Below are 15,403 nucleotides of genomic sequence, written 5' to 3'. Positions count from 1 at the left end.
CCTGAGTGAAAAAAAATCCAATAGTTATGTATGTTAGATATTATGGAAAAAATGCATTAAACACATACTACATGGCATGTGAAAGAATTTTTTTTAGTATGGTGCAGAACAAATGATAACGAAAGTATTCTAAAGCAAGTCATGTGAAATCATCTAATTGAACTTGTGAAGTCAATTTTCTTTAGTTAGAAAATTCTTATTTGTGCGAGATGATTCTAGAATAAGAAAATAATTGGAATCGACATCTTAAAACTTCTTATACTAGTACGAAGTTAAGGAAAATATGATGCTGATAACAACTAGAATTAGAAATATGTTTTGTGATGCAAACTATTTCGTCTAATGAACCTTATTCTTTGTTTCGTAAAGATTGTTTGTTCGTGTTTTAAAAAGTAAAAAATTTATTCTGCCAAAAGTATAGAGAACCCAACTATAAAAAAAGTTGCTGTATTAATTTATGTTATCCTATAGTAATAATAATACTGATTTTTGGCACCAGAATTTTCTTTCCTTTGTCATATAAATTAATCTTTAGTATATTATAACTACTGACTCATATATGAAGAAAGTTTATAGCAACCATTGTTTTCTCTATTCTCAACATAGTTTTTAAAAGGCTCATATCTCCTTTGGTATTTTTTTTATCTGACGTTTGCAAAGTTTTGTTCTTGTTTAGGATAATAAAAAGAATAGTCAAATATACTGTTACTTCTCATACTTGTAAATTTATAGTTAAAATGATTATCTTATAGGTCAACATGTTGTGACAATGATAAGATGATAAGTCTTTTATTCTTGCTAATGATTATGTTCTCCTTTCAATTAACTATCTCAGACAGATCACTATTACTATTGTAACTTAATTATTGCCAATAAATTTGCTATACTTTCTAATACATTGAACTTGCATCCTTTCCAATTTGTCTTACCAGATTTTAGACTTTGATTTTGATAATCTAACTGATATTTTACCTCAATTTTGTTACAGTAAACTTAATGTTAATTTTGCAATTATAATAAAATCCAACATGAGCTAAATGTTTTCTAAAAAGCTACAAGCCTACAATTCGTATACATGGGCACTCAGGACAATAATATATATGAAGAGAAGAGTGATAAATAGATTTCTACAATGATTGAACTCAAAATGTGGTCAGATGACTAATATTAATAGAGATCATTGAGATTTTTTAAGTAACAAGCAAGTCAATTTTTTTTTTTTTGTGATTGGACTGCTGAGTTTTTTGATTTTTATGTAGCTGTTATTTTTATGTTTCCTAGCCTCACTTCTGGGTTGAAAATTTGTTAAAGACTCTGTATATGCCAAACAAAAAAAAATTTTTTTTACGATATATTTTCCAAGATATGACAATGATTTGGGAGATATATTTTCAAATATTTAGATTCAAAATATATATTTGAGTTTGTCCTTAGTTCATGAGCTTTAAGTTTACTTAACTATTTATGAAGGTGAATTCTCTTTTTGGTGTTTTATCTTTACAAAAAATATAATCCCATACCAATTTTCTAAAATTCTTTTGTGCTTGGATCATGTTAAAAAGAAAAAAGTAGTTATTTTAACTGATTTTAATGTATTAATTGCTAGTACTTCAAATTTTAGTTTTATTATTATCATTATTTTGTACGTGAATTTATTTATAACTTCATATTAAGTCTAGTTGCATGATTATAGAAAATTATGTGACTGTATTTTACCAATAGTGACCATAATGAATTAAATACCTAAAGGTACATGTAAATTCTGGCTTAAGGGACAATGAAAAGATCAATTACATTTCTTGTCATATTTTACATAACTTATCTACTATTTCGAGTTAGGAGATATCAAACTTTATATTGACATAATTATTTAAGGTCCAAAATTATGATAATAATCTCAAACGTATTTAATCAAAGGTTTCTAAAGAAAGGGAAAAGAAGCATGCTAATTTTGTGATAGTTACTATGTTTTTTTTTTTACTGTTAAGTTGCCTATTCCAAAATGTGTTGTATTATTTTAATTTATGTTTTGCTTGCTTTCTCTGTCGTCGATTTTGTCTTTTTACTTATACATATCCTTGCTTGGTTGTATACGTAGGTATCCTCTAAGATTCTTGATGGAAAAACATTTGCCTCTGATCCCTATTACTCTAATTCATAAATTTTGCATCTTTTGTTTCAATTTAAATTTGTTTGACGTGATAATATTTATGCTTGAAATGTTTGTCTCATCTTTTCTTTGAGATTGTGAAATGATTCTCTTTTAGTTGCATCCATTGTTGATGGATATCTTACCTGATTGTGTTCTGAAACATTCTGTTAAATCTTTGTAAAAAATTATCGTTGACTTTGGTTACCTTATTTTGTGCACTTTGTATTTCTTTTATTCAAGCTTGAACTTGTTTCGACCTGATACTCCATCTTCTCTTAGATTGTTCCTATCAAAGTTCCTTGAATCAGATTTCTTTCTTAAAATGCGAATTGATTTTCTTTCTGGCACACTTCATTCTTTTTGTATATCATCGCTTAATTGTGATCTTGTACATCTTTCCACGTTCTTGCGAACACCAACTGTGCTATTTGCTTTTTCTTCCCAAGTTTTGAATCCCATTGAGTAAACTCGAGCTTATTTTGGTGTAACATGTTCCTAGATTATGAGTTAGCTCTTTAGGATACAACTTATCGATGCTGAAGTTCGGAAAGTTGTAATCCTAATATTTGACATGAAACCGGCAGTTGTTACTATGGATATGTACAACAAAATCAAGGGGATTATGAGGTAAAAGTGTATTTTGAGGAGATTGACGAACGAACTGAAAAGTGCTATGTATATCTAAATTGTCAAGGAAACGAGAGTAGACGAATATCAAACGCATCTTTTTAAAACAAACCTATCCTGTAACCTTTTGTACATTGTATCAATTTTTAAGGGCGAAAATTTTTGTAAGGAGGATAGAATGTAATGTCCCAAGCTTCTTTTTTCTATTATTACTATCCCACCCTTTAATTTTTTCAAAATTCTAGCATTAACCTTATTCCTCCTATCCAACCCTAACCCTAAATTACTTAACAACTTCAACTCTTCCTCATCAACCACAGCCTCCTTCTTTTCAGAACTCACACCATACACAAATACACCCACATAGAAAAAAAAGAGAATGGCAGAAGGGGCTACTGCCTCCATGCCTCACCGCCGAAGTTCTACCGCTGCCAAGTCGCCATCGATGTCAACCCAAGAGAAAGAGGGAGTCTGCAAGTTGAAGGAAGTTGGAGGAGTGTCGCTGCTGTTAGCGTTTCGCTGTGCCGCCATCATGGTCGCCGAGAGGGAGGAGGACCGCGAGGAAGAGAGAGACGCGATCAGTCTCATCATCGTTAGATCCGTTGCTGCCATGCTTTTCCCACCGCCGATCCGTCTTTGCCGATGGAGACCTCGTCGCCGAGCTGCTGTGCCGCCGCTGCCACCGTTGGCTTTTCGGGAAGAGGAGCTCCAACAGAGAGAGAGAGAGAGAGTTTGCAGAGAGAGAAACATGACTATACACGAATAGAGGGGGGAGGAGGAACTCGCCGGAGGAGAGGGAGACTCGTCGCCGCGCCTCTAGTTGCCAGGAACGGCGCTACTGTCGCCGGAAAACATGCCGGAGCTTCCAAACTCACCGGCAATACTACCTTGCCACTGTTCTGGTCTAGTTTCTTCCCTTAGTCTGTTCTATTTTCACCTTATCTCTGCCACCATTTCATTTTTCTACCTTGTTATTGTTTTGATTTATTTTTGTCTTTGTTCTGTTTTGGATTTTCCAGAATTTTATCTTCCTTTGGCTCTGTATTCGATTTGAAATTACTGCTTGGTGTTGTGGTCATTGTCGATGTCGTGAGAATTGAAGTTGTTGCCATTGCGTTGGTCCAAATTCTGTGCTCTTCCCTTCCATTCTACTTCAACTTTCCTCACCTTTTAATTTCGCACTCCGGGTTCGGCCTCTTCGGTCCTTTAGGACTATATTGTGAGTAGACTTTACATTTATAGTTGTTTGATTGTGCATCTATAATTATTTTGACATATATCTACTATGATCTTTGAATTATAGCTATATTTGCTTTGAATGATTTTAAATGGATTAGAATAATTGACTTTTTAGAATTAAATAATTCGTTTTTATGAAGTTTATACTTTCGAAACTATACATCAGACTACATATATTTTTAAGGAAGTTTTGCATCATTCTAAAATATTTGATTTTGCTTGAAAATCTGTTTTTGAAGCATTGAAGTAATTGTTGGTACTCACTTATTTTAAAAAATGTGAAATATATTTGAAATCTCTTAAAAAGTATGATTGAAAAAGATTTCTGATGAGAAAGTATTATCTGATTTGATTTGATTCGATACCTTATATATTCGAAAGAGCAAATAATTGTTGTATTTGAAATTATATGTTTTTAATTGGTTTGGGAGGCTCGTATTAGAAAACCGTAGTTAACGGCGGTTATGATGTTAACTTAGATGCATCTAACTCAGACTCCAGGTAGCAGGGGTGTTACTAGCATAACGTGTAGGCCATACGTTAGATCTGTTATTTTGTTAGGACACACAAGAAGAAAAGGCTACCCATAGAGGTGAAGCCGTCCAAGTGTGGACTTTTGATTTGATTTCTGTATGAAAACTCCCTTATTAATTCATTTATTCGTATAATTATTATTTTTCTAACTAAAATTATTGTTATAATAATGTTTATATGGTCTCATGTAACTTATATATGTACTGTTTAGTTACTGGGTTGCAAAACTCACTCTGTTTTTCTAAAATTATTTTTTAGGAATAAATACTTGCTTATGTGAATCTTTCTATTCAAGAGTAATGATCTGCAATGGATATCTATTATTTATTGAGTTCTTAGATGTCGCTCCATATATCACAGGCAGGATTCATTCATATTTATTTATTTTATTTTTGTTTAAAACATTAAATTATTTATTATAGAAAGTTTAAATTTATTCAAAACATTCTTAACCTTCTTGTTTATCTTATATTCGAATCTGTTAGGCTTGTTAGGGGATAATTTCCCTGAGCCTCAGTCATGGCTCATTTTGGGCTGTGACAGATTCAAAAAGAATAGAATTGAAAAACCTTTCTTTCTCAGAGTTTACCATAACTCTATGCTCAACACTTTCATAAACTGTAAAAAGAAATCATTTCTAAACGGAGTGTAAATTTTGATTACTGTAAACTGTTTTAACAGAATGATGAATTCAATAGTGTAAAAATTAAGCCTTTTTTTTTCTTTTTTCAAATATGCATACGGAATAACTTTTATTCAGATTGCTATCAAGACGAAAAGTAGCATTGTGGATGATTGCTATCATCAAGTATTAACTCAGTTAACCTACCATTAAAATAATGACTGAAAATACATGCGGATAAAGATAAATGACATAAATTTCTTATCTAAATGTAACTTTTGCAGGGATGGATGAATTCTTTTTGAGAAGGCAAGGTGGAGCTCTTTGCAATGTATAGTATCTGGTAACCGAAATACCAGAGTTTGATCAAATTGATCACTCCTAGCTTAATGCTTTTGGTTGTTGGCATATGTTGTTGGCAAATCAAATTGAGGCGCAACAAGGTAATAGGAGATTGGGTATGAATTGGTGTGTATCCATTGAGGTCATGTATCACCTACTGTTATTGTGACATACACTCGTTTTCATTGATTGAATTCATCCAAAAGAGAGTTCCTGATACCTATTTACAGTTAAACAATTGATTGTATCTTGTTTTTAAACACAGATGCTGTTTATTAACAAACATGGTTTGAAAACCTGTCACTATATTTCCTTGAAGCAAGTATTTTACTTGGCATGGGATTCAATCAAAGTAATGCGCAAACAAAGCAAAGCTATGGTTATCAAATTTCTTGATTTGCTTTCATAAGTGCCTTCATTTCTTAGATATTTTATTAAGCTTCGTAAACAATTTTATGTAAATAGTGAAAAAAAAATTTTCAAAACTAATTTAAGGAAAATATGCATCACGGTGTTGAATATGGCTGGCAGCATTAGTGCATTAATGAGGTCCCGTACATGTATATCACCTACTGCAAAAAACTAATAATGCTGCATAAAAATATACAATGCAAATTATGTATTAAAAGTCTAAAACTACAACAATGGACAAAGGCGTGGGAATCCTTTTAGGACCACATCTTTTCTTTTCTTTTAAATAATTCCTAGTTACGATTTTAAAAACCATATAATTATTAAAAGTATGTATCATACCAACAGATAAATATGCCTAACGCTTTAACAAAAAAATAAGTCATGTAGACTCTACTTCAAGAAAGATCAACTAGTACAAAGATTTCATATTAAAATTTTATTTGGTATATAGTGAATTATGAAATTCAATTCAATTGCATGATTTGCAACTATTATGAAAATAAATTCAATTGCTTATTCTAATAATTTTACCCTTCATTGTAAGGTGATTGTGCTTTTAAGAGGACAATAGAAAGGGAATAGATGTGGTTAGCTATAGCCTATTGAATGTGTTCAGAGTAGAGTTTAAAGAATTTGTTTAAAAATAATTTGTGAATATTGGCTTTAAAATAAGGACTGAAGCTGTTTATGTTACAGCTGCTACTTTTATTCAAGACGAATAAAATCTAATTGAAAGAAAAATCTTTGGGTCAAATCAGAAATTGCAAAAATTTAACTAAATGCGAAAATATATTTTTCTTCTTTAAAAAATTTACAGTTATTTTTTTATATGATAAGGAGAACTAAAAAATTATATAAAAATTATACAAAACTATTTTATAATTCCAAGTCTCATTTTTTTATGTAAGAGTAGACCACTAATGTAAAAATATTTAGAAAAATGTATTATCTTTCATAAAATTCTAAATTTATAATTTAAAAATAAGTAATACTATGTAATCAATAAAAGTGATCATATTTTGTTAATATTTGGTCAACACTAAATTTTGACGAGCCATATGTTTTGAGAGGTTTGACAGATGAGCAATCATGGACATTGCTAAAGAACTTGACATTTGGTGAAGATAGCAGCGGAATGAGCTCTGAATTGCAAACAATCGGAGAGGAAATCGCAAAGAAGTGTAGAGGAGTGCCATTGGCGATCAAAACAATAGGAGGCTTCCTACGGATAAGGGTTGAAGAAATTGATCAATGGTCAAGTTTTTTGCATGGTAATATTTGGAGGTTATGTGAAGAAGAGAAGAGTATCATGCCAGTGCTAAATTTGAGTTACCAAAACTTGCGTCCTGAACTAAGACAATGTTTTGCTTATTGTTGTCTATATCCAAAGGATTCAGAAATTCAAAAGGATGAATTGATTCAATTGTGGATGGCTCAATGTTATCTTGCAAGTCCAATTGAAACACAATCTATGGAGGATGTAGGTAATCAATATGTCAAGATTTTGTTAATGAGATCATTTTTTCAGTATGCATTAACAGATGAATGTGGTCATATTGAGTCCTTCAAGATGCATGATTTGATACATGATCTTGCAACGTTGGTAGCTGGAAATGATTGTTACTTACATACGGAGGGAAAAGGAATTGTTGGAAGACCCATGCACGTGGCATTTGAAACTATCACGGATTGTTCATTGGATGTGTTTGATGTTTGCAAATTACGGACAATCATCAATTGTGAGATTGCCACCAATTTAGTGGCCAAACTGTCTTTTATGAAAAAACTGAAGTGCCTTCGTGCTTTGAATTTATCATTTCGTTCTATGACTCAGCTACCAAAGTCCATTGATAAAGTCAAACATTTAAGATATCTTGATCTTTCATACTCTCAAGAACTAAGAAGTTTGCCTGAATCGATTGGCAATCTTGTTTGTTTGCAAACATTAAAACTAGAACGTTGTAGATCTTTAGTTAGTTTGCCTGAATCGGTCGGAAATCTTGTTTGTTTACAAACATTAACATTAGAATATTGTGGATCTTTAGTTACTTTGCCAGAATCAATTGGCAATCTTATTTGTTTACAGTCATTGAAATTAACTGAGTGTAGGCAACTTGTTTTTCCAACAAAAATTATTATAAAATTGATCAATTTGAAGAAGCTCGACATTGAAGGTTGTAAAGCCTTTGAAGGTTTGTAGTAGGGAATAACAAAATAGATACAAGTGGCAAATTGAACGAACTGAAAGAGCTTGTTGACCTCAGAAGCAAATTGACCTGCATGCCTTCTTTCCCACACCTCGTTGTGTTGTATTTAGGATTGGGTAATAGCGTGAATCCGATGTTGGAAACATGTATGGTTAAGCATGACTCTTCATCCATCTCTCCTCTCTCTCATCTCAACCACTTGCGGCTTTGGGGTGTTACAGAGATAGAAGCAATGGCAGAGGACTGGATGAAAAACCTCACATCGCTCCAGATTCTCGAATCGTCAGCCATTCAGATTCTGTCACGACACTTGCAATATCTTCCTTCTCAACTTCAAGAGTTGAATATAAGTTTCGATGACGACAAGCTTGACCTCGGGAAACACACATGTCGCGGCCCAAAATGAGCCATGATCCCAAGCAAGCCTAACCGACTCAAATATAAGTTGAATAAGAAAATTACAAATATTTTAAATAAATTTACAATGTCTAAAATGAATAATTACCTATTTTTAACAAACAAAAAATAAAATAAATATGGGTGGATCCTGCCTGTGACATATGGAGCAGATGACGTCTAAGAACTTAACAACGAATAGATACCCATTGCAGATCATTACTCTTGAATAAAAAGACTCACATAATCGAATATTTATTCCTGAAAAATATTGTAAGAAGAATGGAATGAGTTTTGCAACCCAGTGACTAGACAGTACATCTATAATTCACATGAGACCATATAAATATAATTTTAGTTAGAAGATAATAATTTATATAATTTTAGTTCTCATACAGAAATCAAATCAAAAGTCCACAATTGGGCGGCTCCACCTCTATGGGTAGCCCTTTCCTCTTGTGTGTCCTAACGGAATATCAGATCTAAAGTGTGACCTACACGTTAGGCTAGCAACACCCCTACTAGCTGGAGTCTGAGTTAGATAAGTTAACGTCATAATCGCCGTTAACTACGGTTTTTTAATACAAGCCTCCCAAACCAATTCAAAACATATAAATTCAAATATAATAAATCTTTGATCTTTCAAATACATACGGTATTGAATCAAATTAAATAGTACTTTCTCATAAGAAATCTTTTCTAATCATAACTTCTTCAATCATAAGTAATTTCAAACACATTTCACAATTTCAAAGTCAATAAGTACTAACAAATACTTCAATACTTCAAAAGTATATATTCGAGTAAAATCAAATGTTCTAAAATAATATAAAACTTCATCAAATACATATATAGTCTCATGTAAGATTTCTAAGATATGAACTTCATAAAAACATTTTTTTCAATCATAATAAATTAATTATTCTAATAAAATCAAAATTCTTCAACAATAATTTTATAAATATAATTAGAAACTCAGAATAGCATAAACCAAAAAAATTAACAATTATAAATATAAAGTCTACTCACAAATTGGTCCAACCGAAGAAACCAAACCAAAATGCCAAAGAAGGTTGAAGTAGAACGGAATGAAAGAACACGAAATTTAGACCGAAGTAGTAGCAACAATTTCGATTTCTCACTGCAGCAACCTCAACAAAAGCCCTAGTATCAATAACATAGAGCACAACAGCAACCTCAAAGAAATTTCTTTTCTTCTCCCTCTCTGTTTTCTCTCGCTATTTTTCTTTCTTTTATTCTCAGCAGTCAGCAGGGTATGTGTGTGTTAGGAGAGGGTTAGGGTTTAGAAAAGGGGTAAAGGGTAATTTAGGTATTTTGATAAAATTAAAGGGTATATGTAAAATATTTCAAAACAACTTGAGATGTTACAACACACAAGGTCGTGGTCCTCCTCATGCGCTCTCTTCTCTGCAGAAAATCTGCTTCGGTTATTGTGGGAACATGAAGTCTTTACCAGAGCAGATTGGCAACCTCCAATCACTAAGGCGTTTAGATATTTATCATTGCCCTAAATTAGAGTCATTGGATGAAGCTGACCGTTGCCTTACCAACATACGCACACTAACGATCTCTCCTAAAGCGGAAATACGACCGTGAAAGTGGAGAAGATCGGGCCAGATTGCTCACATCCCAAACATGTACATACACTGAGATTCATCCCCTCAAAAGGTAATAACATTGTTTGCTTTTTTCCGTTTTCATTACAAATGCAATATATCTGAGGAGGACGAAGACACAGACGAAGGTGAAGATGAACGTGCTGGTTCCCAGGAAGCCTCAACCGCAAAAGCTTTCCAAACCCTCGTCATCTTCTTCTAAACCATCTCCAAAGTTGAAGTCTCAACCTTCGCCTTCTGTCAGTCGAACCAAATCCGGGTCAAAGCGCGCAGCCGAAAACAGTATCGACCACTCGAACCAACTAAAACGTGGGAAGAAGGCACAGGAGGATCACGCCGTCGGCTCCGTTGAAGAGGATCCGCAGAAATCACGTGACGAGTTCAAATCCCGCTTTCAGAGGGTTTTCAGCGAGGAAGATGAGATAGGTATCTTGAAAGGCCTGTCTGAGTTCATAGCGAAAACAGGGAAGGAACCCTGTAAATCTGTTTTTGAATTTTACGATTTTACGAAGGGGTCGAATTTGATTCGGACAAATACCCATAGTAATTTTTAAGATTCCGATTTAACCCTAAATCCCCAAATTCTCAGACACTTCATTTCTTCTTCTTGTTCATCTCTTTTTCTTCTTTCAAGCATGTCACGTGAAACATAAATTGTCTGGCTTGTATATACCATCAAGCATCAAGGAGCCGACGGCGTGATCCTCGATACTGTTTTCGGCTGCGCGCTTTGACTCGGATTTGGTTTGACTGACAGAAGCCGAAGGTTGAGACTTCAACGTTGGAGAGGGTTTAGAAAAAGATGACGAGCGTTTGGAAACCTTTTGCGGTTGAGGCTTCCTGGGAACCAGCACGTGTTTCCTCACGTTCATCTTCGCCTTCGTCTGTGTCTTTGTCCTCCTTAGATGAAGTTGCTGCTTCTTCTTCCTCGCTGCTATCTTCTTGTTTGGGCTGAGGCCTGGGAACCTGCGATTCGTCGTCAGAGTCTTCAGGAGCGACTTGCTTCTGCTTCGCCATGGAAACTCCGAAATTCAGGAGGGAAAAAGTGAATTTAGGATTAGGGTTTGTCTTAGTTCACTCTCTGGACAGTGAGAGAGGATCCGCAGAAATCACGTGACGAGTTCAAATCCAGATAAATATTTAGTACATCTTTATCAAAGACTTGCGCCGCAAAAGAATGAGTCAGGTTTGTAGCTTCTTTTCCAAATCTGTGAATCCAATTCTTTTCCGTGCTAAGTTAGCTCGTAAGATTGAGAATATTCAAAAGGAGTTTAATAATGTCGCTGAAGAGATGTCTAAGTTGAACCTGAATCGGAGTTCGGTAATTCTTAAGCAAGATGAGTGTGGCTGGAGGGAAACAAGTTCGTCCGTTTTGGAATCAGAGATAATTGGAAGGGAAGAGAATAAAAGTGACATTGTTAAGTTGCTGAAGCAAACCCATCCGAACCAAAATGTTTCTTTAATTGTTGTTGTTGTTGGTATGGGGGGTTTAGGCAAGACAGCCCTTGCTCAGCTCGTGTACAATGCTGCTAAAGACCAGAACCTCTTTCAGAAATATATATGGGTGTGCGTTTCAGAAAATTTCGAGGTGAAAACTGTTTTGAAGAAGATCCTGGAGTCTTTGAAGAAGGATGCTGGTGGTGACTCATTAGAGGCCCTACAACAGAAGTTGCGAGAAGCATTGAATGGGCAAAATTATATGCTTGTGCTCGATGACGTGTGGAATGAAGATCATTTAAAGTGGAGTGATTTAAGATCGAGTTGAGTTGTATTGTTCTTGAATTACTTGGATATGTATTGCTCTTGAATTATTTGTGGATTCTTACGAACAGTTGTGCTACTTTTTGATTATCGGTTTTTATTCTGATTTGCATTGTAGATTATTTCCAGAAGAAGTATCAGAGATGGATTAAGAGAAATGTTGCTGGTATTGAACTACTTGATCTGCTTCTGGTGTGGAATACCTCTGATGTCATCACCTCTCTTAATTTAGTTGGAGCTCCCTTCCAGTCTTTGCAATATTTGCCGAGAAAGAAAAAGGTCAATTTCTTTTGCTATCAGAAACCTATCAACTGATATATTTTAAATTTTGTTTCATAGTTGAGAATGTTTTGATTATTGCTTGCAGTTCTTGGGCAAATGACATATAACTCGCTATCCAATAGAGCACCAGTTCTTAGAAGATTATTGGGTTTGGATTCTCATATTGCCTCTTCATTTTCCTTGTTTGTAATTGTATGTGCTTTCCCATTTTTTGGTTTATATCCATCATTTAGCTGGATGTGTCAAGTAGTCAATTTGGTATAATTTACATTTTCATATGTTTTCCCCAGAAATTTGCCGTTCAAGCAAGAGCATTATCTGGCTTCATGTGATAACGATTACATTACTAGTTGGATCCATATATGGTTTTGTGGCATCTCCCCCTCCTGATGGCCATGCCGAAGGGAGCGGGTAGAGTTGCTGGGTAGGTTATTTCAAGGCACAGTGGAGATTGCTTTATTTCTTGCTTCATGTGAAAGATTTTCCTACATTTGATTTCAGGTTGGTGATTATGTAATATGGGTTGTGGCTATTAGAGACGCAACATGGTAATAGGAGGTTTGGTATGAACTGGCGTGTATGTTCATTGAGATAGGCTTATTGTACGGGAATTTATTGTTCAAACTTCCCATGTTTGTGTATGTTGTTCTATGATCTGTGATGTGATATCATAAACTTTGATGTATCACCTACTGTGTTTCCCTCTTGTTTTGGAAGCACTCTTTATCTATATCTAAAACGAGGATTATCACCATTCGAAGCTCTATTAGTACTACTCTTATTGTAACATACACTCATTTTCATTGAATGAATTTAATAGTTCCTGATATCTATTTGTACTCAAACAATTAATTGTGCCTTGTGTTAAACGCAGATGCTGTTTATTAACAAACATGGTTTGAAAGCCTGTTACTACTGCTTGCATTGTGAACATTATAAAATTAAAGCCGTGTCATTATATTTCCTTGAAATAAGTATTGTACTTGCCATGAGATTCAAACTAATGCGTAAACAAAGCAATGCTGTGGTTATCAAATTTGTTGATTTACTTTCAAAATTGCTACCTTTATTCAAGACAGGTAATAAATTTACATTAGCATTGCTTATTTCTAAGTAAATGAAGCATAACATTGTTTTCCATAATCCCTCTCTTCATCTAAACCTTGAAATTATAAATTTGAATATTTTCAACATCAAGCTTCATGAAATTGCTGCGCTTTCTAGTGACTAAAAACTTGCCCCAGTTGTAAGGCTTGTATTTGGCAGGGTTGTTCTCATTTACCAGCTCCTCTAATGGTTCCACCATGGTGTAGTGTGAAGGATTCAAAAAGAATGGAATTGAAAACCTTTCTTTTTCAGAGTTCACCATAACTCTATGCTCAACACTTTCATATGCTTCATTGCTCCAAACCTGTGTGCAACAATACACAACACCACATTATTTCTAATTATTCAGATCAATATTCAAGATCACTTTGACCTAATATTAGTGAATTAGTACCTGAATCATGTCACCAACATTAATGATATAAGCATTAGGAGTAGGCCTAACCCGAACCCATTCGCCATCGGATTTTCGCTTCACTTCAAGGCCACCAACATCATCCTGAGCAAGAATGGTTAACACACCAGAATCCTTGTGCCTACCAACTCCAAGAGCAAGGTGTGGTGAAGGGCATGGTGGATAATGGTTCAGCCTTATAAAGCTTGTTTGGTCTTTGAAGAACTCATGGAACCGTTTCTGTGGCAAACCTAAGCTCAGAGCAATAAGTTCCATCAACTCCAATGCTAGTTTCACCATGTCCTTAGCATATTCTTGGCATACCTCTCTGTACAACAAAAGGGTTATAAATATGAGACTAATCAATGCTATGTGCTAAGGCCTTTTAATCTTAGTTTAGTTATTTCTTAAAATAATAATGAATAACCTCAAGTATGGTGGATAATGAGGCCACTGATTATGCCAATGAGTGACATCTTGATTATGAGGATCAAGAGAAGCAGGGACCAAGGTAGGTTCCTCAACAGAGAAATCAAAGACCTCTTTCCAATCTCTAACATTCTTGGTATGCTCTGTGTCATAGTAACCAAGCACTTTCACAGCATCTCTTCTAACCTTGTTCTTCTCTTCTTTGCTCTCACCAAAGAACTCTCTAGCTGCAGCTTCAACTTTGTGTCTGTGATCAAGTGGGACCCCATGGTTGATTACCTGAAAGAACCCCCACTCTTTGCATGCACTGCCAATTTCCTTCACAAGCCTATCAAGGGCAGAAGGGTCTTTTTCTTTTTCTCTTGATGGGGAGAGGTCAATCATAGGGATCCCTTCTGCTTCACTGAAGCATAGCTTTGGCCTGTGTTCTGGGTCTTGGATGAAAGCTGGATCCACCTCTCCCATTCTAATTAATTATGCTAATTCCTTTAGTTTGATTAGTAGTATGTGATGAACTGATGAGTGATGATCAATTAATATATGGTTTCAAAATCCAATAAGGATTGGTGTTAGTGTAGTGTAAAATTTTATGCGTGTTGATGCATTGAACCTAGACATGTGTTTTTGTTTGTATATGGTGAGTAGGTGGTGAAGTGTTGGCAAAATATGCAACGTTAATTCGTTAAACAAAACAAAGGAAAGAATGAAGTTAGAAAGAAACACAAAATAGAAATAGAATTATAGAGTAGAGATTAGAGAAGGCTGCACGATATCGTAGAGAATCATTATGATTTTGGATTTGGAAATTTCTTAGTTGTGTGACGTGTGCACATGCATGGCAAAGGTTGTCTACATTCAAACTTTGTTAGTCTGTGAGCCTGTGACGTAAGTGTGCATGTTTTAAGCAACAATAATAAATTATTTTATTAAAAATTTAATAGAAAAGTGATCAAAATTAAGAACGCATTTTGTTTGGTCAAAGTTATACAATTTTATTACTGAAAATTGGTCTAATTTGGACTACAGCAAAAATTGTAATAAAGAGAATAAAAATTTTAACTTTGATAAAATACTTAATCATAAGAAAACTAAAAAGATAAATTAAAAACGCATTTAACTTTGAGATTATATATATATATTTAAACTCATTATTGATACTATGCGATTAGTACTACTTTTCAATCATGCGGGCCCTTAATTTTTTTTTTTAACTTTTTAAAAGTAATAGAAGTAAATTTAGTACTCTGAGATTTAGATCTT

General features: G+C 34.2%; 3 protein-coding genes and 1 long non-coding RNA gene across 9 annotated transcripts; 3 read left to right on the top strand and 1 right to left on the bottom strand.

Annotated features, from left to right (window-relative positions):
* The first annotated feature begins 48 nt into the window (after positions 1-48).
* Positions 49-5,904, top strand: LOC112717146 (uncharacterized). Its single transcript, XR_003160587.3, has 3 exons — positions 49-3,681; positions 3,799-3,998; positions 5,459-5,904. It is a non-coding gene; the product is annotated as an uncharacterized lncRNA (long non-coding RNA).
* Positions 5,905-6,952: 1,048 nt separating this feature from the next.
* Positions 6,953-8,689, top strand: LOC112717142 (putative disease resistance protein RGA1). Its single transcript, XM_072205584.1, has one exon. The coding sequence runs from the start codon at positions 7,066-7,068 to the stop codon at positions 8,128-8,130; it is 1,065 nt and encodes a 354-aa protein (XP_072061685.1). The 5' UTR covers positions 6,953-7,065; the 3' UTR covers positions 8,131-8,689.
* Positions 8,690-9,576: 887 nt separating this feature from the next.
* Positions 9,577-13,040, top strand: LOC112717144 (putative disease resistance protein RGA1). 6 transcript variants are annotated; one of them, XR_003160585.3, is made up of 4 exons: positions 9,577-10,222; positions 12,050-12,210; positions 12,299-12,405; positions 12,504-13,040. XR_003160585.3 is itself a non-coding variant. In XM_025769249.3 (4 exons), exons 1-3 carry the CDS (start codon positions 11,348-11,350, stop codon positions 12,311-12,313), a joined length of 759 nt encoding a protein of 252 aa, XP_025625034.1. In that variant the 5' UTR covers positions 10,762-11,347; the 3' UTR covers positions 12,314-12,361; positions 12,504-13,040. The 6 variants fall into 6 exon arrangements, 1 of the variants encoding a protein (XP_025625034.1); XR_011867015.1 differs by having other exon boundaries at positions 9,918-11,356; positions 12,299-12,361; XR_003160586.3 differs by lacking the exon at positions 9,577-10,222 and adding an exon at positions 10,762-11,356.
* Positions 13,041-13,257: 217 nt separating this feature from the next.
* LOC112717143 (protein LATERAL BRANCHING OXIDOREDUCTASE 1) lies at positions 13,258-14,854 on the bottom strand. Its single transcript, XM_025769248.3, has 3 exons — positions 14,142-14,854; positions 13,715-14,042; positions 13,258-13,624 (listed from the first exon to the last, which is right to left on the bottom strand). The coding sequence occupies exons 1-3, from the start codon at positions 14,606-14,608 to the stop codon at positions 13,370-13,372; spliced, it is 1,050 nt and encodes a 349-aa protein (XP_025625033.1). The 5' UTR covers positions 14,609-14,854; the 3' UTR covers positions 13,258-13,369.
* Between the last annotated feature and the right edge of the window lie 549 nt (positions 14,855-15,403).

Source organism: Arachis hypogaea, chromosome 10 (genome assembly GCF_003086295.3).
Source record: "Arachis hypogaea cultivar Tifrunner chromosome 10, arahy.Tifrunner.gnm2.J5K5, whole genome shotgun sequence".
In the NCBI taxonomy this organism is placed as follows: Eukaryota; Viridiplantae; Streptophyta; class Magnoliopsida; order Fabales; family Fabaceae; genus Arachis; species Arachis hypogaea.
The sequence above is the reverse complement of the archived record's forward strand: the minus strand, read 5'-3'. Positions and strand labels throughout refer to the sequence as shown.